The sequence below is a fragment of the Natator depressus genome, chromosome 7, assembly GCF_965152275.1.
Source record: "Natator depressus isolate rNatDep1 chromosome 7, rNatDep2.hap1, whole genome shotgun sequence".
NCBI classification, from domain to species: domain Eukaryota; kingdom Metazoa; phylum Chordata; order Testudines; family Cheloniidae; genus Natator; species Natator depressus.
Genome location: NC_134240.1, coordinates 116,321,278 through 116,347,261, shown reverse-complemented (window position 1 = coordinate 116,347,261; position 25,984 = coordinate 116,321,278). Strand labels below are relative to the sequence as shown.

Sequence of the window (25,984 nt, the reverse complement as noted above, 5' to 3'; positions counted from 1 at the left end):
ATTTCAGAAGGGGATTACTACAAGCGCCTAGGCACACTATTCTGAACACTGGCACCATTTTCCACAGGCAGGGGCGATCAAAGTTGAAATCACACTGCTGAGAGTAACTGAAGATGCAAGGGTGCATCTCCTGCATGCGTGTGGCTTCAGACAGGATCCATACACAGCTCGCCTGTGTGCTGCTTTGGTTCCTGCAGAAGTAATTGCCGATTGGCACGGCAAAGTTTCCTACAATGGGGGGAGAAACAAAGCAGCTCTGTCAAAGAATGTTCAGCAAAGGATTGCAGAATATCTTCAGGAAAGTTTCCTAGAGATCTCTATGGAGGATTCCCAGGAGATCTCAGTATGCATTAACAAACTTTTCCACTGTGTTGCTGCACAGGGGAATGTGAAGTAGATGCAAACAGTACCTAGTGTTTCAGAGTAGCAGCCGTGTCAGTCTGTATCCGCAAAAAGAAAAAGAGGACTTGTGGCACCTTAGAGACTAACAAATTTATTTGAGCATAAGCTTTCGTGAGCTACAGCTCACTTCATCGGATGCATTCAATGGAAAATACAGTGGGGAGATTTATATACACAGAGAACATGAAATAATGGGTGTTACTGTATGTAGCTCACGAAAGCTTATGCTCAAATAAATTTGTTAGTCTCTAAGGTGCCACAAGTACTCCTTTTCTTTTTGCAGTACCTAGTGTTGTTAATTTTGATCCCTTCTCCCACGTGCACCATGTAACAAAATAAAGGACACCTCTCCTTCATGTCACCGTGCACTATCAAAGCAAAATAGTACTTACCAGAGCTCTCCTCTCCTGCTTCAGGCACACTAGAGCTGGGCAGCTGGGACTCCAGAGTCAAAAAGAGGTCCTGGCTCAGCACGCCAATGGAAGAGCCTGTTGCTTGTCCCACATCCTCCTCCAACTAGACCCCCTTGTCCACCACTTGTCCTCAGGGTTGACTCTGCTAGCTGCTGAATGCAGTCCCCTCAAAGTATCCACGAGGCTTTTGGCAGTGCAGGTGAGATCGCCTCTGAGGATGTCATGCAGCTCTTTGTAGAAGTGGCATGTTTTTGGTGCCACACCAGAGTGATGGTTGGCCTCCCCTGCCTTTTGGTAAGGCTACATCAGCTCCTTGATCTTAGCACAGCACTGCTACATGTCCCTATTGTGCCCCTTCTCATCCATGCCATGAGCAATCTGCTTGTAGATGTCAAAGGTCCTATGGCTGGATCAGAGCTGCAACTGCACAGTCTCCTCTCCTCACAGACCCAACAGATCCAGCAACTTCCGTGTACTCCAGGCAGGAGCGTGTTTGCTGCCGAAAGCCAGCATGGTCAGCTGGGAAGATGCAATCTGAGCTGTCCATGCCGAGAAAACAGGAAGTAGAATTTCCAAAATTTCCGGGGCTTTAAAGAGGGAGGGGTGCATGCCCGTGTACCTGGCTGCAGGGCAGAGAAGTAGAAACTGCTTATCAGAGCGGTTATGATGGGCATTGTGGGACACCTCCTGGAGGCTGCTTAGGGGGACATAAGCAAGTGCAGTGTCTACACTGACACTGCGTCGCTCTAACTTTGTTGCAAAAAGCTCCCTGCTGCTCATTGATGTGGTTTTATTATGTTGGTGTGGCAGGGGAGTTAAATCAGCAGGAGTATTGTTGTGTGAAAACTTCAATTGTTTTGCTGATGAAAGCTGACTTTTGTTGACAAAACTGTGTAGTGTAGACAAGGCCTAAATCTCATTTTCGTAAGGGAGCTAGGCACTGAATCTATATCCTATCAACTGTTGATATGAATAAATGGATTTTATTTATTTTAGATCTAAGCCAATTTATACCTCATGAGCCCGTACCTTGCCACCATCTACAACTAGAGATGGTTGAAATGTTCCTTGAAATTTGAATGTGATTTAATATATTATATGAAGACCTTAAATATCTCTTCCGCATGGACTCAATGAGCAAGATTCTAAAGTAGTGTAAATTGACATATCTCCATTGATTTCATTGGAGCTAAACCAAATTACACCAGATGAGGATCTGGGCCTATATTTAATTTATCTGTAATCTTATTTGGTTTTGTGTTTTCATTTATCGGTCTGTACATTTTAAAATCTCTATAATAAACATCACCTAGAAGAGATTGAAGGGTTTAATGTTCTTTGAGCATCAGACAAGTTTAATACCTGTAGCTGTAATCACCTGCAGTTAAGAGATTATACCCAATAGGTCACTGCCTTCCTATCCAGATCTGACTGAATTACAATGCTGAAATCTCCCAACATTATCTTCTGTCCTCAGGTTAAATGAGCTGAGCTGTGAGAAGTTTCATAAAAATTCCACCTTAGGGAATTTGGGGTAGATACATTAATAAAATTGAACTGTGAGCCGCCTGTCTTCCATAAGAACACTGAATTTACCCTGTGGTTCAGAAAGTTCAGCTCTCATAACAAAAGGCACAGATTAATGTCTTGGATAAATTACAGCTTGTGGGTGTTGAATCTTGCAATGCACCGAAGAAGAAGAAGCCTCACTCACAATTTTGCTGATGAACACAAGGTATGTCTTAAAGAAACCAGTTGTCATCCATGACCTGTGTCACACTGTCTGGAGTGGCTCACAACCAAGAGTGCTTACCTCAGGGCAGACTGTCAGAAACAGGGCAGATACCTCAAACTAATGGTATGTTCTATAATTAGATTTTGCCAAGCCAGTAACAAATGTGAAGTCCTGGATCACTACAACAGTCTCACCATGGAGTCACAAACAGTCCCGTTAGACTTTCCAGTTTATCTTGCCACCCAGACAAACTGGATTTAGTGATAAATGGTCACTTACATGAAAAATCACACAATATGCAGGTTGCTTCCAGTCCCAAGAGACCAGTCACTTACCCCAATCAACTGATACCCTAGATTTTACACCAAGTACAAGGCCTGTAGCCAATCCTCTAATACACTATCTAACGGTTTATTGACTAGGAAAGAGAAATAAGAGTTATTTACAGGTTAAAGCAAACAGACATATGCACAAATGAGTTGCAATCTAAATCCTAAGAGTGGCACAGTTGTAGTGATCTGTCAATTCAAAGTGTTTTCAGGGCGGACCCAGGAGGCAACCCTTGGGGAACTCTGGCTTCAGTTTGATCTCTCTAGCCCTGTGAGAGTTCAAACAGCAAAAGAGATGGAAAATGTTCCTGTGACTTTGTTTTAGTTCCTTCATTCAGCTTCCAAATCCATAGGACGAGCTTCCTTGAATATAACATGTCCAAGGTGTGACAGGGCCATTCACCCATCCTTTGTATTGTAATGTTCCTTGATGGCCCATCTGATTTGAAAGTTCTTCTTGACGGGCAGGTGGATGGCATTCTTCCCATCTGGGTTCACAAGTTTAGTGCAAATATTTTCAAAGCAAAACTTGCATATTTTTATAGCATGAAATATAGACATTGCAAGTGAGATTAATGCAGGCAGCAATTTACAAGCATTTCATAGAGTCTAAACACTAACTACATCCTTATAAGACAAATTCCTATTCTGAGCAACACTAACATACAGGTGAACTGGTCTGGTCTCCAGCTATGAGCTTGTCAGTTCTTAGCTAATGCCTGCAATCTTGGCAAGAGCTGGCGCCTGGTTTGCCAGCATTACAACCTGATTCATATGAAGTGTGTGATGTCCTCTGTGATCCTGAAAGCTGGCTGGTGAGTCTACCAACTCAGTATTCATCCAGCTTGCCCAAACAGGCCACTCAGCTCCTGATAGTCTAAGCATCATCCTGCAAGATAGAGGGATAACCACAGTCTTTGTATCTGACCTCAGAAGCAAGGAAGGTAACCCTGCCAAATCCAAAGCATTTGAAAGGCCTGTTTGAACTGGGCAAAATGCGTTCACCTTTTTTTTTCCAGTGGAAAATGCATATTTGGGTTAATGGAAACATTTTGCAAATTCATGTCTAATTCACTGAATTGTTTTGGCTGGGAACAAGGTAAAATCAAAAAAGTTTGGAAAAAGTCTAAATGTTTCTATTTGAAATGACTTTGTTTTGAAATTTCCTTCAATTTTATGTTAAGAAACAAAACAACAACAACAAAAAACCTTCAGGAAAAAAAGCTTGAAATTGAAACACAATTTTTGTACAACCCAAAATAACCTTTTTTTCTCCTAAGAACTGCCACTGAACCCCCAAATTGGCTTTTTGCATAGCTCTTGTCCTGGGACATCATCTCAGGTGATCACAGTCCTAGGCAGGCCTCCTAAAGGTGGCCTACCATTCCATCAGTCTTGAGAGACTTCTTCTCCAAGAGCCCCTGTGATGTGGAAACATGTCACTATTTCTTTTTAATATCCACAGACAATCATTAGGGATTACAATGAGATTATATGGGCTGCAAGGCCTCATGCTTCAGTATTTCAATCAATCTCTGAGTATTAAGGATTAGGCTGAGGACTCCATGGGAGGAAACTTTCCCACATCCCACAAACTTTCCCACTGGGGGCAAGTGGGGAGAGGTTCTGACACCTTCTGCTGAAACATCTGGTGTTGACCACTGTCAGAGACAGGATACTGGATTAGATGAACCACGGGTCTGATCCAGTCTGGCAGATTTTGTATGCTAATGAGGACATACAGCTCTGTACATTGATTTCATCCTGTGGAGCTGTGGGAGATGGGAGTTTAGAGAAAGAACAGCTGTCTTGAACTGAATCCAGGAAGTGACATGATATTAACTGGAAGAGATCATTATTTGGAGGAGCTGGTAGGCACCACAATTTTGCCCTCTACTGAGGACATTTCTTCTAAAAAAGTTATATCAATGCACAGCCTCAGGTTGAACTTGATTTATCACTGACCTCGGAGAATCAAATAATTGCAGTCACACAAAGCAACTTCTCTCACCTCCAGCTTCCAGGAAGTCTTCACTCATTCCCCTCAGATATAGCCCTGATCACAATAATCCAGACATTCATAAAGCCATCCTGAATTTACAAAAAAATCCCTCTATCTTGACCTCGCCAAAAATACCTGGCTCAGATCTGGATCGGAACTTCCCCAAAAGAACTGAGATATATGGTCCGAGGGTTGCGTCAAACCCTCCTCTAATTCCTTCATGGAAATCCTACAGAATGCTAATCTTCATGCCCATTTCTTCACTTTGCCCTAATTCTTTTCCCTTCGTGTGTGAGCTCCTTAAAGCTATTCATGTTCCAAGTGCCTTCCCCCCTCCCGCAAAAAAAGATAATCTATTCAGATAACAGTCATTGCATTTACACCACAGATTTCTCATTGTGTCTCTCTATGTGAGTCTATAAAGAGCTTTTACAGTTACTTTCCTCTCCATATGTGGCACAATGTTGCACAAGGCACCATACAGACACATGTAACAATCTCTGAAGCATTGTTAAGCTTAAAGTGTAAACATAACAAAGTCAAACTGAACGCAGAAGCTGGAATAAAATCAGCCCGTTCCTGCTACTAACCCCCATTCATTTATACTGAATAAGTTTATTACTGGTATATTGCACATTATTACCACCACAGGTGTATTTGAAGGAATTCAGCTCCTTCCATTAATGTTTTAGTCATTATTCTTAGTGTCCATCTGGGTACTATTCAAATATTATTCATGTGTGAAGGAGTCTACCTGGGAGTGATCCAATACATCCAGGAAGGCAGAGGATAGCAGGACAGATTTCACATTTGTCTCTCTTGATCCGTTCCTCTCTTCTTTGGTGCCCTCCTTTTATTCAAAGATGCTGATGAGCAATCAAGGGAAAACAAGGTTCTCCTCCTCGCAATCTGGGTTTCTTTTTCTTTCTATGCCTCCAGGAATAGAATGCTGTTGACTTCCTGTTGTGTGAATGGGTCAAATTGAGGGCCACCTTGTGGCTCAGCTTGTACAGTGAGTGTGGGGACATAAAGCATTCCTTGATAGCCTGGTGCTGGCAACGTGTACTGCAGGTTGAAGCAAGATGGGGAAACCAGGCTATGCAGAAAGGATATATGCCCCTTACACAGAGAAGAGGCTGGAGTGGGTGGAGTTTTGGATCCACACCTCCTGCCAGCACACTAGCTAGTGTGGTTATACGAACATTGCAAAGGAAGTTAGCTACACCTGGAATAGGCCTGGAAAAGGGTGCTCCTCCTGCAGAGCAGCTGGAGATGGGGAGCTATATTGGGAAGCAGAGTATGATTCAGAGATTCCCAATTTGCTCCAGGGGCAGTGCACTGCACTGCCCATTGATTGGGGCTTGTGGCAAAGCCAAGACTCCACCCCAACTGAGGGGAGATATGCAATCAGGTCAGCGTCTATTGTCTGGCTCCCAGTGTCCTGACAGGCTACCTGGGGTGCAAGCAATTTTCTCGGAGAAGTTCCTCCCAGCAGGAGGTGCAGGATTCTAGAGTAGAGAAGAATCGTTTCAGGTTAACAAGATAATTCTTCATCCGCAATAGTTCAGCAGGGTGTCACTTAGTTCCTTCCCCCGTTGTTTACAATCTAATTGCCAGTGCCATACGTGGACACTTAAATGATTTAAATAGTCATGAGAGGAGAAAGTAAATACAGTGTTGCAAAATATCAAGCATTTTGAATTGTGCATCACTTATATTGAACATAAGGCATCAATATATTTAGCAAATAGCTGGATGTTTGTTTATTTAACACTGATGGGAACAAGTGGAAGTGATAATGCCTTCAGGTATCTATCCTGCAGTCATTCCAAAAGCCACTGAGATTTGCACATCAGTTACTGACTTTCCTTTCCATTTCATTCTGTTTCTGATTCTTCACCAGTATCATGAGGAACCTTGTCCTGGGAGAGTCTCATAATTGTTCAGGTCTAGACATGAAGAGATTCCCTTTGTGTATGTGTGCTGGAGGTGGAGTGCTGGGGATACTGCCTAGTATGTACAGGCAGTTTTACTCTTCTTTTCCGTCCTTCTTCCCGGTTCTCCCTTAATATTCTCCACACATTCTCCTAAGAGGCACATTGGTTGGTGTTCTAACTCCAGCCCAGTTTGAATGGAAGTCTATCAGAAAGATTTGACTCATGCATGAAACCCAAAAGCAAATGACTTATAGTTTCACATTTTTACCAGCACACCTTTAAAGCTTATCTGCACAACATACCCGGTAGAATTTCATCTAACAGTTCCTGCAGCGGGGGGAATTATTCTTCCCTCATATGTAAAGGAACACAACTCAGCCCAGCAACCTGTTGCTAAAATAGATCGTATCTTTTGGAAAGAGGTCCAATCTCGATTTAAAGGTTCCAGGTGATGATGAACTTAACACTCCTCTTGGTAAGCCATTCCAATGTGTTGTAAATTTCGTAGCTACTTGCATAGCAGCCAGGAGAGCTGTTTGAAAAAATAAATTGCACTGCTTGCAAAAAAACTGCATTCCTGCCCGTGTGCTTTTGTTTTGTTTTGGGATATTTTATGAAAAATCAATTATTTTGGAGGTGGAAGGGAAAGTCTGTCGTTCAATTTTTGTATTTTCCCCCTTAAAAATTACCATTTGCAGGAAAAGAAAACAGCTAATTATCACACAATTCAGGGCAAAAGTTCCCTAGTTTCACACACACACTCAGCTTTTCATTAAAAAAACCCACAACAATTATTATTTATCATTTGCATAATGGTAGTGCTGGAGGTTCCAGCTGATTTCAGGGTTCCATTGTGACACATTGTACATAGTAAGAAATAGTAGCTTATAATATAAATAGGCAAGATAGAAAAGAAAGTGGAGGGAAACAGAGGCACAGATAGTTGAAGTGACTTGCTCAAGGTCACACACAGGTGGTCAGTGACAGAGCCGGGACTAAAACCCAGGTCTCCAGATCCCACCCCACCCATGGGAGTACACTGCTTCTGAGATGGCAAATTCCATACGTTTTCATGGAAATGTGTGAAAATCTCTAGACATCCGTAGGGCAGTAAAGATTTATGGGAGAAGGGGTATTCTCTCACTGGTTGTACATATGCATCCAAGGATCTCAAAGCAATGAACAAACAAATCCCTTATGCTCACAGAAGCAGGCTTAAGGGGGATAAGCATTATTGTTTGTAGAGATTGTGCACTTGAGCAAACTGAGGCATACAGACTTGCCTAAAGACATGAACATCAGTGGCAAAATCAGTGATGAAAATTACTTAAGAGTCCTGCCTTACAGCACCCTGACCACACTCCTACCAAGCAGAGCCCCTCTGGGGACAGGCTGATCGAAGGGGATGTGTGCAGTCTACAGAAGAAAAGGGGGTAGGCGGAGAAAGGGTAACAGGCATCAAGTATGTAAATGGTTGCTTTAAAAAAAGATGACGATCAATTGTGCGTGTCCACAGCACAGAGGGCAGGACAAGTGGCCATAGGCTTAGTTTGCAGCAAGGGAAATTTAGATTAGATATTAGGGAAACCTTTTTAACATTACGGATCGTTAAGCAATGGAACAAGTTATGTAGGGAGGTTGTGGAATCTCCATCGGAGATTTTTAAGAACAGGTTAGGGCAACACCTGTCAGGGATGGTCTAGCTATATTTAATCCTGTCTCAGCACAGGATGGATGAACTAGATCAGCGCTTTTCAACCTTTTTGGTACCACGGACTGGCTTACTGCCTTCCTAAACTGCATCAGGGAGATCTCAGGGACTGGTGCCCAGTCCATGGACCGGTCATTGAAAAACACTGAACTCGATGACCTCCTGAGTCCCTTTCCAGCCCTACATTGTTATGATCCTATCTTCCTGTTTGGATTGACTGTGCCATCTGCCTGTTACTGGATCAGCTGTTTGGATTTGGGGTTTTTTTTTGTTATTTTTATTGGTTATTCTTTTATTTCCATCCACTGTTTATTTCCTTTATTTTAAGTTGTTTCCCAACACATTATGCTTAGTGAGGTGTGTAAGAGACTGAAGGATGCACTTGGAGGGCATGTTTCATCACAGTTTGTACACCAGTTTATGGCCAAATTAAAAGAAAAATACAATCTGACAGCTTTGCCCCTATTGCTGAATTAATGCTGGACAGCTGACTGTATAGGCAAGAAAGAGAATAAAACAAAGCAACTGCAAGATGAAGGATCTTCATAGCTTTCCCCTGTTCATCCTCAGAACAGCATAAGGATTGGCTATCCAATTGCTGCTCAATTTGCCCCATAGATTTCAACCCACATTTGAAAAGGATTGTGTGCAAAGGCACGTAAGTCAAATGCCCGGTGCATGGATATAACTTAAGGATATATACACCTGCATGGTTTTTTCATGCACACACCATGCATAAATACACACAGGCTTTTAAAAATATGGGTCTGAGTTCACATATCTTTTTTTAAAAGCCTTCATTTAGCTGGGATAAATTCTTGTGGTCCTCCAAGAATTTCTAAGGTCTTCTGAAACATTCCACGTATTTTGGTACCAGGGCAGAACACCTTCTGCTTTGCAAATACACTATTACCTTTCATGTTTTGCCATACCAGAGGTCATCAGAAATAGGCAGGCTGAATGAATAACTTGTTTTGCTGATTGAGCTAAGGACTCCATTAAACATTAGCACACAAACTATATGTTATTTTGTCTTTTCACACCTAATATTGCCAGTGGGTCCTCAAAACCCAATGAAACTTTATTCTATATAACTGTGCATCTTAATCTTAACTGGAGAAAATATCTCCTTGTAACAGAGATGCAGGTCTTGATTCCACCTTCACTTATTCTGGTGTAAAACAGGAGTAACTCCCTGCTGTCAATGGAATTAGAGCAGTGTGAAAGCAGCATAACTGACAGCAAACTTAATCTCCTGGTTTTTGAATGAGACACTGAGCCCAATCAAGCCCACATCTAAGTCAGATGCAAAAATCCAGTACATCTCACTTAAGACTGGATGCCTTTCAGAACGATATGCCTTAGTCAAACACAAGCTACTGGGCTAAATAGAGGATTGATTGGGTGAAATTATATGGTTTGTTTTACACATAAAGTCAGATTGGATGATTCTTCTAACTTTAAAATCTATTAATCTCAAAGCTATTAAGAGAGCATGATCAGGCTCACTGCTAGGTTTGATTTAAACACCGGGCCTGATTCTCCTCTTACTCCAGTTGTACACAAGGCTATTCTATTCATTCCTTTCTGTTCCAGTCTGGTTCTTATACTGCCGCAGCACAGGAGGTCAATAGAGTTGCTCCTGATTTACACTGGTGTGAGAGGAGAATCAGCCCCAGAGAAGCCAGTAAAGCTCAGTTTAAAAACGATAGGAGAACACACAAGAGAAGAGTGAGGGGGGATTTGATAGCTGCTTTCAACTACCTGAAAGGGGGTTCCAAAGAGGATGGATCTAGACTGTTCTCAGTGGTGACAGATGACAGAACAAGGAGTAATGGTCTCAAATTGCAGTGGGGGAAGTCTAGGCTGGATGTTAGGAAACGCTATTTCACTAGGAGGGTGGTGAAGCACTGGAATGGGTTACCTAGGGAGGTGGTGGAATCTCCTTCCTTTGAGGTTTTTAAGGTCAGGCTTGACAAAGCCCTGGCTGGGATTATTTAGTTGGGGATTGGTCCTGCTTTGAGGTCCCTCCCAACCCTGATATTCTATGATTATATGAACACAGATGATACCCTCTGTTCCTGACAATGGGAGACATCCCCTGTGCTGAGCATTCTCACCAGATATGTGAGCCACTGATGTTCTATTAGGAGGTTATAGGAATTTAAGTGATGTCTGGGCCTTGTTCTACCCTCCCACCCCCCATACAGGGGTTAATTAGACCCAAAGAGACCACAATCCACTGTTTTGCTTAATACCTTAACAACTGGCCTGCTCTCCATGCACACCCTTGCTTCTCTGACATATATCGGTTTACACAGGCAAGCGATTCTTCTGTCACCCCTGACTCTGAACACCACTGTTGCCACTTGAATGCCTGATGGATTCACATCGGTAAATCCGCTCCCCATTACTGTTAGTGGGTGCAACCTGAGCAAATCCTGCTTGCTCACTGATCAAACAGCTTCCCTTCATCATAGGCCCTGCAAGAGTTTATCAAACCTTATTTTGTGTTTTCTCTACACTGTGGATTATTTTCCCCTTTGAATGAACAAATAAACACAAGTACAAACACACGGAGATATGGCCTACGTAAAATGTGCCCCCGTCCAGCTCCTGATGGAAAGATGACTGGTGATTTCAGTGGGCTTTGGATCAGGACCTAGAGGACCTCAAAAAGTCCACTATCAGAATTAGTGCTAATTAGCAGTCTCATCTATACAGCGATAAGCCTCTCTGCTGAAGAGACAGAGCTACTGCTCATCTGTCAAAGCAAACCATTCAGGCAATGGGTTAAGGAACATGGCTGGGGCAATGTGTGGGAAGCTTGCACATCCACTACCTCTTCCTGTGCTTTATCGTCACATTGTTCTATAAATAGAAAGCTCTATGTATCTACTTAAACAGCACCCATCACCTTCATATTTGAGCACCTTTTTCATTAATGAATTTATCTTCAGCACCTCTAGGAGGAAGGTAAGTGTTACTATCACAGTTTTAGACATGGGGAACAAAGGAAAAAAGAGAGATTAAGTGATTTGCTCAAGGTTACAGACGAAGTTTGTTGCCCACTAGAAAGAGAACCCTGATCCCCTGAATCTAAATCAAGTGCCTTTACAACATGACCAAATTTCCATATCCAAGGCTCTCAATTTGGTACTTTCCCCCCAGGAACTAAACTCGCTTTTAAAAAAAACAGACAGTGAAATCAAATAGTAAGGAAATTTAAAAAAAATAGTTTCATTTAGAGATGCCTCGTTGGCAGAAACTGTCCCCTTTAACCTGGCTGTCTTGATTTCACAATCCCATTTAAAACATCAAAGGAACAACAGGGAATCTAGGAGGACCATTTTAAAACAGCTTCTCCACCACCGCTGGTGTCGCTCAACACTTGAGTGCATTTAGACAATTTCTTCTGAGCTGTGCAATTCAGACTCTACATTTCCCCCCACATCACTTACACCTTCCATTACCACCTGCATTTCATCACTTCAAAGAGCTCAGCAATTCAGGGATGAGTACCAGCCATTATCTCTGTGTGGCTGATCCATCTGAACAGGGGAAGGAGACTCTGCATGAAGTGGAGACTCTTATTTTCCAGCCCCTAATTACACCTCAAACCACTATTTAAGACTATATAGCAAAAAGAAACAGGTAACACGCCCACAAAACAGCCCCTTACCATATGAGCCAGCTGATTAAACCCACCATAATTAAAATGTACAGGACCTCCAATGAGCTTGTGTGTCCCTAGCAATGTTTTACTGTGTCTGGAGTTTTCTTCTGAAAGGTAACTTTTCTTATTCAGAAAATGGAGAATCACACACTAGCTCCGCAATTATGTGGTGGGGGTTCACCACGGAGCGACTGTACTTTCAGCTGGAAAAATGAAGGTAATCATAGAGCAGTTGGAGCAGGCAGCAGCTGATTTTCTGATACTCTCTCTAAAATCTGTCAAGTTAATTTAATGTGTGTAAAAGGCACTGCATTTTCAGCCCTGGAAACTAAAGTCCTCTGCCCAGAGAAGATTCACAGCATGAGCAGTGTAAGCTCCCGCACATTGCCCAGGCAATCTACCTAAGTCGTCAACTGGAGGAAATTCCTCTGGGGTGCAATGGTTCAGTCTGCATGTTCATTCAGTCTCCTCTCCTGTTCATTCTCCATGTTCCTTGAAGCCTTGGTCTCTCTTCTGAAGCAAGCATGCAAATGAATGTGACTAGTGATGGGGTTTTGTGATGCTGGGAACCTGTCTACTAGGAAACAAACTCGGACGGCAAATTCAGTTCAAGTTGGCCACCACACAGCTGTCTACATCTTGGGTTGCTAGGGGGGACTCTTGATCAATAATAAGCCTATGCCGGATTGCAACCAATGACTATTGGGTTCTCTTGCCATTACTACAGCCTTAGCACAAGGTCTCAAAAGAGCAAGTGACAGTCATTTGTTGTGAACTACTCCATGACTTCCATAGTAATAAATATAAAAACCTGCAGGATCACACAGTTACTCCAGGCCAAATTCTGCCTGGAGAAATGAAACCACCAGGAACCATTTGCACTCAGCCACAGGGAGAACCTGACCCTTTTGTTTTATTTATTCCAAGTTGATTTATACTTTGTGCTTATCATTTACCCTCAATGGGTCTGATCCAAAGCCCACTGAGGTCAAGGGAAACACTCCAACAGGGCTAGGATCAGGACCCAAGGCTGTAATTCACCCCATCCAGGGTATAGCACATCGCTAAGTCCCACATAAACTCCATTTCTGAAGGCGTTAAGTGGGACATAAGCGGCTTTGTGCCAGCCCTCTGCATAGGGGTGAAGCTCATCCTAGGTAACATAATATTCTAATCACCAATAATGATCACATTTACTACTCTCTAAAATATTGTTTAGATAAAGCTCCATCAAGCACCCTCTCACATAAAACCCAGATAAACCCCGCCATCATGACCAATCCCATCATCCCAGCTAACCCCTCAGGACCCTCCAAAAAGCCTGTGTTCGTATTTGCAGGCAGTTTTGTGGCCCTGTAAAATAAAGCAATAGCAATTACTCATGGAATAACTGCGTAGAGATAATTTGCTTGTTGGAACTAGGAAATTATTTCTCCAGCTGTCAGGCTTTGTCCCCTTACGGGGCTGCGCATCATAAATCCACTCAAACTTAGTTATACATTGTCTAACTCAGGATCTTCACTCACCTTGGCAGGCTGGCTAAAGCACGAAGAGAAATTTATATTCCTCCCATCCCCGATTTCAAAATGGGAAATTTACTACTACAAGCAGCACTGATCTTCATCAATTATTAGTGTATTACAATAATGCAATTCCTTTCATCTCAAAGGTCCCAAAATGCTTAACATGCTAGAGGCCAAATCCTGTCCTCATTTGCACCTGTGCAATGATTTCAGTGGTGTTTCATGGCCATACATATGGGCAGAATTTTGGCTCTTCCTATTTAACATATGCAGTATCCAGGAATCATTTCAGCTACTACTAGAATGAAACTTTGGATGGAACATGGCTGCAGCACACACTATAACAACAATTTAAGACAAAAGTCAAATGAGGAACCCTGTATCTGATTGAGACTACAGAGGAAATTTAGTAGGCAGAATTTACTCAAATTTTAATTCTGTATGAACATTAGGCTACAACCTTGGAAGGACATTGGTTTTCTGGTTAAGCACAGGTCTTAACTTCTATTCCCAATATTTCCTTAAGCTTCATTTGTGACCTTAGGCAAGTCATTTAGCAACCCTAAGAACTTGTCTACGTGTGAAATGCTACAGCGGTAGGTAGGTAGACACTACCTACACTAATGGGAGGGGCTCTCCTGTCAGTGTAAGTAATCCACCTCCACCTTGACGCAGTTCTGTCTACACAGGGATTTAGGTAGGCTTAACTACGTCGCTCAAGGAGATGGATTTTTCACACCCCTGAGCAATGTCGCTAGGTCTAGTGTAAACCAGCTCCAAGACACCATTTCCTCAAGCTCACAATAATACCTACATACGTCATACAAGTATTGGGAGGATTAATTCTTTTATGTTTGTAAACCACACTGAAAGTCTTGAATGGAAGGTGCTTATGATGGGCTATCTATCCTACACAGGCCCTTCATGGGTTAATGTGGACCTGAAAAAACAGTTATGTTCCCTGGCTGCATCTGGAGGGAAACTCAGGCTTGACTGATCATGAAGCCCCGGTGGGCAGGAGCAGGCTGGTTATTATAATGAGAGGAAGTTTGTAGCAGAAGGGGGCTGCAGGGCGGGAGTCTGCAGTCACTCTTTGGAAACAGAGAGGTGGTGAGGGGGAAATCCAGAGCAGAGAACACGTCCTGGGATTCCAGCCCTGAAAGAAGGATCAACCCAGAGAAGTTGCAGGAAAGAAAGCCTGAGAGAGGCTGGGTTGGAAGAAGCCCAGGGAAACAGCAGCAAGGAATGGGACACTGCAAACCTAGGCTGACAGTAAGGGTCCCCGGGCTGAACTCAGTGTAGGGAAGGCCTGAGTTCCCCTACCAATCACTGGCAACATGGCATGAGCCCAGAGTCAGGGGCCAGAGACCTGACACAAGATCTCGGAATTAACCGTTGGACTTCTGTTTGTTGAACTTTGTTACCCCAAAAGGGGCAGACATAAATATCATGTGGTTGGAGGGCCAAGTTACAGAGCAGAGACCACCATAGTGAAGGAGTGACTGTCAGAAGGGGTTGCCAGAGTGAAAGCCAACTGCTATGCCACACCTGGCCACAAGGAGATGCTCCTGTGGTGAGTGAACCCCCATACAGGACTGTAAAGCTTTACATTACATTGAGATTTAGATTGACACACCAGTCTGAACAAGCACCATCTGTCAAGATGTTCAATTTTAAATATTTATCAGGCCCCAGTTTAGTGATTATTGGTGCCTTGGTTTTTCAGAAATTGCTGGGAGAATCAGGCCTCTTTAAGGGGTCTTAAGTTGATCCAAAAATTGAGGTACCCAAAAGTACTAGATGCTTTTGAAATGTTAGGGCATGTTTCTGTAGCTATGACATGACCTGCACCAACGGAAGCAGACTCCAAAAGGAATTCAATTCACTTATTTTCTTCCTTGGACAATCAACATCTGGTTTATAATGTGCCAAGCTGGCAGGATCAAGAAGAACTGTATGTTATTCTGAAGCAAGGAGGGTACCGCCATTTGTTTCAAGTGCCAAGAAATATATCCATATTGTGTACCATTATCCGAGTACTTATACTGAACAGCTTCGCACATTATTAAGGCTACTGTCCTGGCAAAAACATTAGTTAAAAAGAAGAGAACACAATGAAGGGTCTAATCTGGAGCCAACCCCTAAACCCACTCTCCATGTTTGGGGGCACAATTGTGTTCCCCTCGAACAACTCCCCATAATTAATGATCATTGAGGGTGCAAATATTACCAAACTTGACATCTGCCATTAAATACCTGATTTATAGTCACAGATCTTGCAGGTGTGTAAATGAAATCATAATTATGGTGCATGCAGAAACAGAGGCCCTCTAGAAAAAGCAAGTACTAAATGTTTGTCTAGGCCCTTGCGAGGGAAAATGCCACATCATTGGTAAAGAAGGTCACAAAATCTTTTCTTGCCTTCTGATCTTGACTGTATGCCAGGATCCAGTCCTCCTGTTTGGGGTGGAACAGCAGGCTCTGGATGTAGAAGTTCAGCCGGTACTTTTGATAGGTGGCCCCTTCATCCGAGCTGATCAGTAAACTGCTCTCAATCTCTGGGTCAGTCAGCAACATAATCTGTATGGATGGAATAGTCACAATTAGTTAGAGAGGAGTCAAACAGAAGGATGAGGAAACAGCCAAGACTTGTAGGTAAACATGGTGAAAACTGATGCATTTTATTGACAGTATAAAAACCAGACTACACAACTCAAGTGTAGCAATCATGTTAGAACAAACCAATGGTGACCAACCTTCCAGAAAGTAAAGCAATATATGATAACTGTGTATGTGTATCTGAAGTATGAAGCAATGAAATAGACAGTGGGATCACACAGAATGAGCATAACTAATTACAATAGATTAAAAGTTAAGTCCAACAACCCCTTTTGTGATCATCAACAAGATCTGAACCCTTGACAGCCAACACCAAAGCACAAACTTTGCTAAAGTTAACAGCAATAGTTGGTTGTTATCCTTTTCGAGATCTAGTCATCAGAGGAGGCAGACAACCCACAGTGGGCAAGCACGTTGCATCAATAAAGGAAAATGAAGACTGCAAAAAAAAAAAAAAAGGAAATTGAAAATAAATCCCAGTGGTGGAATTTGTTAGATTGCAGAAGAGTCTGAACATAGAAGGTGGCAAGTCTCATTGCTTGAGATTTTATAACCTGGCTGACTGCAGGGAGCAATCTTGCTTTAGTAGGGGGATGTTTGGTAACCCACTAGGTTCCTTCCATCTCTAATTTCCAAAATACTGTGAATTATGGCTTCAGTAAGGTATCAGAAACAGTCTCTGCTCAGTGAAGTTGCTCCTTTAGCTTAGTCCAGGAGTGTTCGCTCTGGAAATACAGTAGAGGTCTGGCTTGTAGTTCTACTAGTGGCCACTTGCCACCAATTAACTTATTAATTGGTCTGATTGCTGAGGAATCAGAGAGGCGCGTGAGAGCCTAGCCTCCTGTCCCTGCAGGAAGGAAACAGGGTTTGAGAACTACAGAGAGAATGACTTCAGTCTTCCAGCAAGAGAAAAAAGCAGTGTCACAAAGGAATAGAGTAGGAGGCGCCACAAATGGCAAATGCGCAGCGCTTTGAAAGACCTTTGCCTGCAACAGGATTAAAGATCTGTATCATTAGTGTTATTTTTAAATACACAGTTTACGGTCTCTGAAAATGCCAGGCATGAATCAGCTCCTAGACAAGCCCAAACTGAAAGGAACAGTGCCTAGCGTTTCACAGTGGGAATTTTAATCTGTGTTCAGGCATTTCAGAATTTCTCTCTCTTTCCCCACCTACCATTCAGTAATAAAAGGTATTCAGAGTCACAAAGAAGGGGTGAGGGTGGGGGTACGGGGGCCCGCGAGACATCATTTAACACAAAGATCACTAACAATAAATTAGGAGACACCATAAAGATCTAGAGAGACACAGCAGATATGGATATATTAACCCAGCTATGCATATCCATGTGTATACATATGTAACATACATAGAAGATGTTCTGCGTTTCTAGATGGATGACAAGCAATCCTCTAAATATGCAAAACTCCGTGGGAGCGTTGCCTAGTGGATAGCTCATTGGACTGGGATTCTGCCATTGTTCCGCTCGTGACCTTGGAGGAGTCACATCAGCTCCTTTTTTCAGTGCTCCCATCTGTAAAATGAGGGGAAATGATAGCTCCTTTTGTAAAGTGCACTGAGATCTACTGATGAAAAGGACTAGGTATGAACTAGGTATTATTATATTTAGTAGAAACGATTAGGTCATTATCCTTAGGTAGTGACTTCACAGTGGCTGGCATACAAAAAGAATTACTATTAAAATGGAAATTCACAGATCATCTGCTACCAATGGGCCAAGTGAAGCTGTTTTGTTTCTCAGACCAAACCACCCAGACTTATACTAGTGTCTCCCTCATTCTCCCAATGTTATTTCTTTGATAATGCAAGTACGGTTAAGCGTATCAACAGGCAAGATGAATTCTCTATTCTTGTGTGAGTTTATGCACTGAAAAAGAAACATTGTTTATGCTGCTCTTTGAAAAGATCACACAGCAGAACACTAATTGTACCAGAGCAACTAGAGCAGAAATGAATGCAAATCAATGGCTTGATCCAAAGCTCATTGAAGTTAATGAGTCTTTCCATCAACTTCAATGGGCTTTGGATTGTGACTCTCAGGAACATTTGTTCCCCCCGTTCACTGGCCCCAGTATGAGGTTGTTCCAGATAGGGGAAGCCTGCCTTGAGACTTTTTTACACAACTTTAGGAAACTGGGCCTGAGGCTCCTTGTTGTGCTCTGTGTTGTGTGTCAGTGTGTGTTCACCTCAGACCAGACCCCCTCAGACAAACCACCAGGAGCAAGGCTTTATTCTGTAAAGAACATAGAACAGGATTACAGTCCAGCAGCCTCCTGCCTGCTTGGTCAGTGCTGAGACTTCCTGCTGGTGGGGGGCAGAGGGTACATCCCGGCAAGAACCAGGAAGTTCTCCCAACATGCCCCATTTTGTAGTCCACAACTTGGAGTTCCCATGGCTGCTGCTGAAGCTTGGACCTTGTCCTACACGTTGTTAGCCAAGATCAGTCCCAGTCTCACATTCTTCTATCTTAGATACTTATATGATCCCCATTTCCATAGTATCTGTGCACCTCACCTCGCAATCTGTAATGTATTTATCTTCACGACACCTCCATAAGGCAGGGTATTGCTATTACCCCATTCTACAGCTGGGAAACGGAGGCACAGAGAAGCTAAGTAATTTAGCCAAGGTCACACAGGGAAATCTGTGGTGGAGCAGAGAGCTGAACATAGGTTTCCCAAGGCTAGTGCCGTAACCACTGGACCATCTTTCCTTGATTTATGTTGTTCTATCCTTGGTTTCTACCTCGTCACCCACTGTACAAGACCTCTGTGATGCGGTGCCTGCCCCACACTGGGCTCTAAGGGGTTAATAGAGCCCTAGGGAGGCTGCGCAGGAGGCAGCTAATCAGAGAACAGCTGAAGGGAGCAGCCAGTGAGGGCCAAGCAGGCCCATATGAAAAGGGAGCTGCAGGGCAGAGGAAGGCAGTTTTCTGCTGGAAGCCTAGGGAGAAAGGATTGTGTCTCTGGAGGGCTGAGAGAACTGCCAGCACCCTGGACAGAGCAGTGCTGCTGGCAGGGATGGGGGAGCGAGAGACAGCTCCTGGCTGGCTGCTGGGCTTTGCAGGCGGAGGCCCTGAGGCAAGGGCAAAGAGGATGCTGGGGCCACAAGGAAGTGGACACACAATTTGCTGCAGCAGCCACTAAGGGAAGTGACTGAACTGCGGAGTGCAGGTCCCCGGAAGGGGGGAGCACAGTGTGTGGCAGGGCCGGAGGGCTGTGTTGCTGAAAAGGACGTTGAGGCCCATGGAGAGATGTGGGTCCTAGAGCAGGAGTGATGGCAGCGAGGCACCACCAGAGGAGGGTGCAGTGGCGAACGGAGCTAATCCCCAGGACAGCCAGCAGGAGGTGCCACAGTGGAGAGTGAATCCCGTTACAACCTCATTTTAAAAAGACAAAACAAGTTAGAATTCCCTAAGGTGACATCTTCAACACAGTCACCATGCAGAGTGGAATCAGAACCCCAAGCTGCTTATATGGAAATTTGAAAGCAAACTTATTACAAAATTTTTGCATGTAAATAGTCAGAGCTAGGAGCCCAAAGACAACAGCTAAAGCATGAGAACTAGAAAGTGAAACTGATTGGAAACCACGTGGGGGAGGGGAGAGGGAGGACAGGAGGGGACAGGCGGAGCGGGAAGGGGGAGAGACAGAGAGATTGGTCTAGATTTATTTTCCAAACTGACAGAAATAAGAATGGTGAACAAATGTAGGCAAGTTCACCTGATTTTTAAAATTCTTCTTGTCTGGATAATCTACAGTGTTTTTAGTAACACAAATCAAACTTTTCTTTGATGTACAGAACACCAAATTCTGCTCTCAGGCACAGTATGACCCCATTCACCTGAGAATAGACATTATGAAGGCATCCACACTTTCACTGGACAGGATTAAACACACAAAAAAATAAAAAAAAACCCACCAACAATAATAAAACAAGTCATAATTTGAATGGAGTGTAAAACCTAATGGTCCAGGGAATAAAGTTAACCTCTCACTGAGGAAGTAAGGAAGAACCTGCCTGTATGGCCCTGTTATTCCATAACTGCCCACTTCATGGTTTCTTGCATCTTCTTTTTGAAGCATCTGGTACTGGCTACTTTAAGGATCCTGGAGTACTTAGACTCTAAAGTCCTCAGGGCAGGGACTGTCTTTGTGTTATGTGTTTGCACAGCACCTTGCAGAGTGAGGATTGGTCTGTGACTGGGAGCTTTCATCCTTTCCTCAAAGCAGTAACAATAATCAGAATGGAATGCATGGTCAGATCCAGGTGAGCAATTCCTAGGTGATGAATTTGGCCATAATTTTTAATCTTCAAAATTTCCTTTTACATAATCTACTATCCCATCTTCCCATCAAGTTAGCTACTGAAAATGATTTTAAAAAAGTGAAAGCCATATCCAAAAATATTCACACTTCCAGAGGGAGACCTTTGTTAAATGGGTCTTGGCACTGCTGATTTTTGTCCACGTGGGACAAAGAGCGGGGTATGTGAGGAGTCAGCTGCCCCCAGCAAAGGTCATTACTTTCTGTTCAGATCAGTGCCCAGAAGCACTCAGAGCCTGTTTACTTATACGAGGCACAGTGAGCACCGGCAGCACTTGCTGATGCTCCAGATGAATTGGTTTTTTTCGCAGAAAGTCAATGGAGTCGACACATGCTCCAGCAACCAAACACAAGGCGCCCATTTATCACCCCCTCCCTGAAAAGGCAGAAACTTTATTTGCTTTTCCTAAAGGTGACAAATGAACATGAAATGCAGCTTATAGATTTTAAAACACTTCACACAAATCTGGTTGTTTTTTTTCCCCTTCTTCTTTGGTATTAGCTAGTGACACCAGACTGACTTGGAAAATGAAATGGATCCTTGTTCTCCTCCTGATGCAGCTTCAAATGCCCCGTAAGATGATTCTTTATCTACTTCCAGGGATGGAATTCTGATCCTTAGATGGCAACAGAAAAAATGGTCTGAATGACTGGAGTTCTGAGGCTTCTGTGACTGAGTCAAAGCAAGAGCTTGTGTATGGAGTATGGGTATGGAGTTCACGCAATGGACTATTGACTCCCGCATTTCAAGCAAATGTGGGACAAGGCTATTTGCCCCATATGATGAAGTTCCTCTCCTCTTGCATCTTATATTGCTTGGTATTGGTGGGGGTGTGCAGGAAGCACTGAAGTGGGGAGAGAGTCTGAAAAAGAAAGATCTGTGGACACAACCAACAACTTCTGGTTCACTTCAGAGTACTGTGGATTCTAGCTCAGAAAAAACACATATGAATGGCTGAAATGAACTAATACAGAGGCTGTTCTGGTTGTCAGTGAATTCTGACACAGGGCAGTGCACATACACACAGGTCATTACCATGTGCTAATCAATGTATAATGTGCATCAAGTAGAGGGGCAGGAGTATAGGAGCTTTTCCTCTCTTGGTTTGGTCTTCTACAGATGTAATGGTCTCACAATTCCCCACTTTGCGCCAGGTCCTGAAAATCTTGGCATACCCATAATTCCCTCTGAAGCGAACAGAAACTGTTCTCTTAGTACCAAGTCTTTCTTTTGTTTGTCTTTACTGACTACCAAAGCTCTGCTTGCTTCAGCACACTTAGAGAGTGAGAAATATCAACCTTCCCAAGAAACCAGCTGTTTTCCCTACAGCTGGAATGAATTCTTAAAATAGATCTCTTTCCTTCAAGGTAGTCCTTAACTAGAAAGAAAAAAAAAGCCACCTTCTCCTTGAAGGCTTTCTGTATGTAGCTTCAACGTTTCTTATTCAAGAGCTGAACAAACTCAAAGATTTTATTTCCCTTTGTTTTTATTTGTGGCAAGCTGCCTAACAACTTAGCAAGCTCTGTGAAAATTACTCATCTCCTCGAACTTTATTACTACCAAAATAGGAAAATATAATCGAAAACAATAGCAACCAGAGTTCTCTGACTTAGCACATTAATTATTGCACAGTGTCAGTACAGGGCAGAGTTAAGGTTGTGGAGTATTTCCCTACTTTACCATGTTTGTATTTCTTTTAACTTTCACCTTCATTCTGAATGTATTATGCTTATTTTGGGGATAAATACAACACCACCCCTGTAATGTATTTTATCCTAAGTTACTGAGATGTGCTTCCAGGTACAGAGGGAAACAATTTCTCATCCCACAATATTTTCGAGATTTCAGAAATGGGTCCCATTCCGCACTGGTTGGAAACGGAAAAAACAATGAAAACAATGAAACAATGAAAAAACAGGGAGACAGCCCTACAGCCCTGAATAGCCAATAGCCTGGTACTTTGGGCACTTGCCTAGGATGCAGGAGACCTGGGTTTGAGTCCCAGTGCCAAATCAGGCAAAATAGGGACTCAAAGTGAAGTCTCTGACATTCCAGATGAGTATCCTAATCACTGAGGTTATTACATGGAGGGTTGTGAGCTGTCAGCCTCCACCTCAAACCCCGATTTGCCTCCTGCATTTATACTGGTGTTAAATATATAAAGTGTTTTAATTTATTTATTTTAATTTACTCAGAGGTTTGCTATGTGAAAGGGGTCACCAGTACAAAAGTTTGAGAACCACTGTAGCATTTGTCTGGAAAGTATATTACTTAGTTGATTTATTTGTATCCACTTGCCTAATTACACTGCAAGCTCTGTAAAAAGAATAATCTGCTCCATCCCTGTATTTACCAGAATAGAAGCATATTAAAAAACACTAAAAAACAGGTCCCTTGACTTATGTGACATTTCTTATTTGTTTGTTTTCTATAAGAGCGTCTTATACCTTCCTTCTGCCTGGTCTCTCAAACAAAATGATTCATGAAACTAAGTGCACCCCCACCCCCGCTTTTGCTTTCCCTACCCAGCCTGGCACGCTATTTCACATGATAAAACAGTGAAGAGATTGAAAACTCTAAACTGTGTCTATTTGATTAATGGGCTATATCCTGTAGATTTAAGAGACAGAAGAACCATCATATTCCTCCAGCACTGACTTGTGCATAAATCCAGGAAGACAGAACCCTGCTTTGTCAAGCACTGAAAGAAACTGTACCCAGTATTCCTTCTGGTAGCGGTTAACTGGATTTCATAATAATACTTTTCAATATCTTATTATTATTTTTATGATAGTAGTGTTAAGAGAAACTGAGATCAGGGCCCCATTGTACTGCTGAGTGCTGTGCAACGACATCTTAAGAGACAGTCCCTAACCTGAGGAGCTGAGACCACGTCTACACTAGAGACCGTACAGTGGCACAGCTGAAGCGATGCAGCTGCGCCACAGTAAGATCTCCCAAGTAGCCATTCTATGCTGATGGGAGGGAGCTCTTCCGTCAACATAATTAAATCATCTCAATGAACGGCGGTAGCTCTGTTGGCAGGAGAGTGTCTCCTGCCAACATAGCACTGTCCACACTGGTGCTTCTGTCAGTGTAACTTATGTCGGTCAGGGGGGTATTTTTTCACACCCCTGAGTGACATTAACTTAGACTGACAAAAGTGCTAGTGTAGACATAGCCTTAGCCTAAATAGACAAGGCAGGAGAAATGAAGTTTTATATCCCCATTTTACAGCTGGAAAAACATCACAGATCACTTGTGAGGTTCTGAGAGAGCAACTGTGGGAGCTGAGCACTTTTGAAAATCTGGCTATAAATGGCTTCCCCAAGGTCCCCCAGGGAATCTGCGGCAGAGTGGGGAATTAACCCCAGGCCTCCTGAGTTGCCATCTAGTACTTTAACAACAACACCAGCCTTCTTTTCACTTTCAGTCAGGAGCTCTGTTTAAAAAATGATGGCACAAGGTGGCCCTCATAAATAACATGACTACTCATGGAACAAGGAACTACTTACTCCATGTCAGTGAGGAAGGAAGACCATGACTCTTAATTAAGGGTCATCTGTGATGTTGGTAGGTGTTTCTATTCCCATGTTATGGGTGGGTAAACAGATACACAGAGGCACAAGGTTAACACTGGGCAAAATTCACCCCATGCTTAGGGCCAGCACAAAGAACTATACAGCACCTAAGCCCCAGTGCGGGCGTTAATGGCATTTATGTTGTGCTGAGATTTTTGTATAAGCTTTAAGCACACAGCTGAATTTTATCCACAATGATTCAGTAGCGGGGCTGGAAATAGAATTCAGCAGCCGTAGCCCCTAATCACATGATGTAAACATTAGCTCCAGGATCAATCAGTTCCCAGCTACGGAACAAGGAATGATAAAGCTTCCCACTTGTTGAAACGCTTGTAAATCAAATTCTAGATCCTTATCCCTTTATTCTACATACATTTAGCGTTCCATTCAGTAGCTCGGCCGTGAATCAGATGCTGCTACTGCTGTTTCCCATTATTACCTACCAGCCTATTTTCCTTATATACTCTGATAATAGACCCCGTAGCTTGAAACAGTTTAGAAAATGGTTGTGACCATTCAAGTGCAGTACCATAGAACATTGCCAATTTGAACAAATTCAGCCCTTTACAGATTATTATATTTTGTGAATAAGTAAATAAACAAACAATAAAAATACCAAGGAATCTATACCATATACTGTACTGTGCAATTTTGGAGAGTGTAGTTTAGTTTCAACTATGTATTATCTCTAGTGTACCAGCAAATGTACTGCATCATATTTAGTAAGAGTAATTAAATCTTGGAAATTTGAGACCTTGCTAGAGTGCTCCACTATGAATTCTTTGCTCAGACACTGGTTTAGCTTGGTTCTACCATTTGACCGTGTGTAAGTGAACAGTTCATGGGCAGTCTTGCCTAATGGTGGGATCAAGAGTCCAGTCTACTAGTTAGAGCTAGATCCAGGTGGGGTGGGTCCAGAAACAAAGTCAATCATCAGAGCCAGGATTCAGGAGCCAAAGCCTAACCCTTGGGGTTAGCCAGTGTTGCAGTTAGAAGGTGTAGCAGAAAGTCCGAGCCAAGAATCAGAAGCCAACGTATTAACCAGAGCCACAGGCAGAAGGCAGAACCAAGCATCTGAGCCAGGTGTCAGGAAAAATTTGGGGGCTGGAGCAGGTACAGGCGGTGGCTGGAGAAAGGCGAGAGACAGCAAGTATAGGACCATGCACAGCCGCAGGCTAGGAATGCACTAAGCAGCCACTGGCCCGCTGCTGCTACTGAGCTTAAGTATCAGCCAAGCAGGTGGCCCAGTTAATCAGACAGCTTCTGACCGACTGGCTCTGCTGCAGGTTGGGCCTGACACTCTGCATCCCAATAAAGCATTTCATTCAAAGCACTTCCCAAACAGTAATTAGCAAATCCTCACAACACCTTGATAGACATACTTTGCAGAGGGGTAAATTAAGACAAGACAGATTAAATAACTTGCCAAGCTCATAAGTGTATCGGTGGAGCAACAAAACACGTGTCTGTGCTTCTAGTAATAGTAAAGTAGCAACTAAGAGCCCCAACCAATTGTGCTAAGCACTGTGCATCTACATAGTAAGAGACAGTTACTGCCCTGAAAAGATTGCAGCCTTAAAATATGGACCAAGGATAGATGGGAAAAGAGAGATACAGAGAAGTAATGTAACTTGCCCCAGACCAGTGGCAAAACTAAGACTAAAATCCAGGTGTACTGACCCCATTTTCTGTACTATCCTCTAGTCAGT

The 25,984-nt window shown here is 43.0% G+C and overlaps 1 protein-coding gene across 2 annotated transcripts in view; it reads right to left on the bottom strand.

Annotated features, from left to right (window-relative positions):
- LOC141991179 (VPS10 domain-containing receptor SorCS1) overlaps nucleotides 1-25,984 on the bottom strand; it is a 400,215-nt gene that overhangs the window by 134,079 nt on the left and 240,152 nt on the right. For both annotated transcript variants that reach the window (XM_074959393.1, XM_074959392.1), the window contains exon 4: nucleotides 16,150-16,308. In XM_074959393.1, coding sequence (XP_074815494.1) covers nucleotides 16,150-16,308 — 159 coding nt within the window. The remainder of the gene's footprint in view (nucleotides 1-16,149; nucleotides 16,309-25,984) is intronic.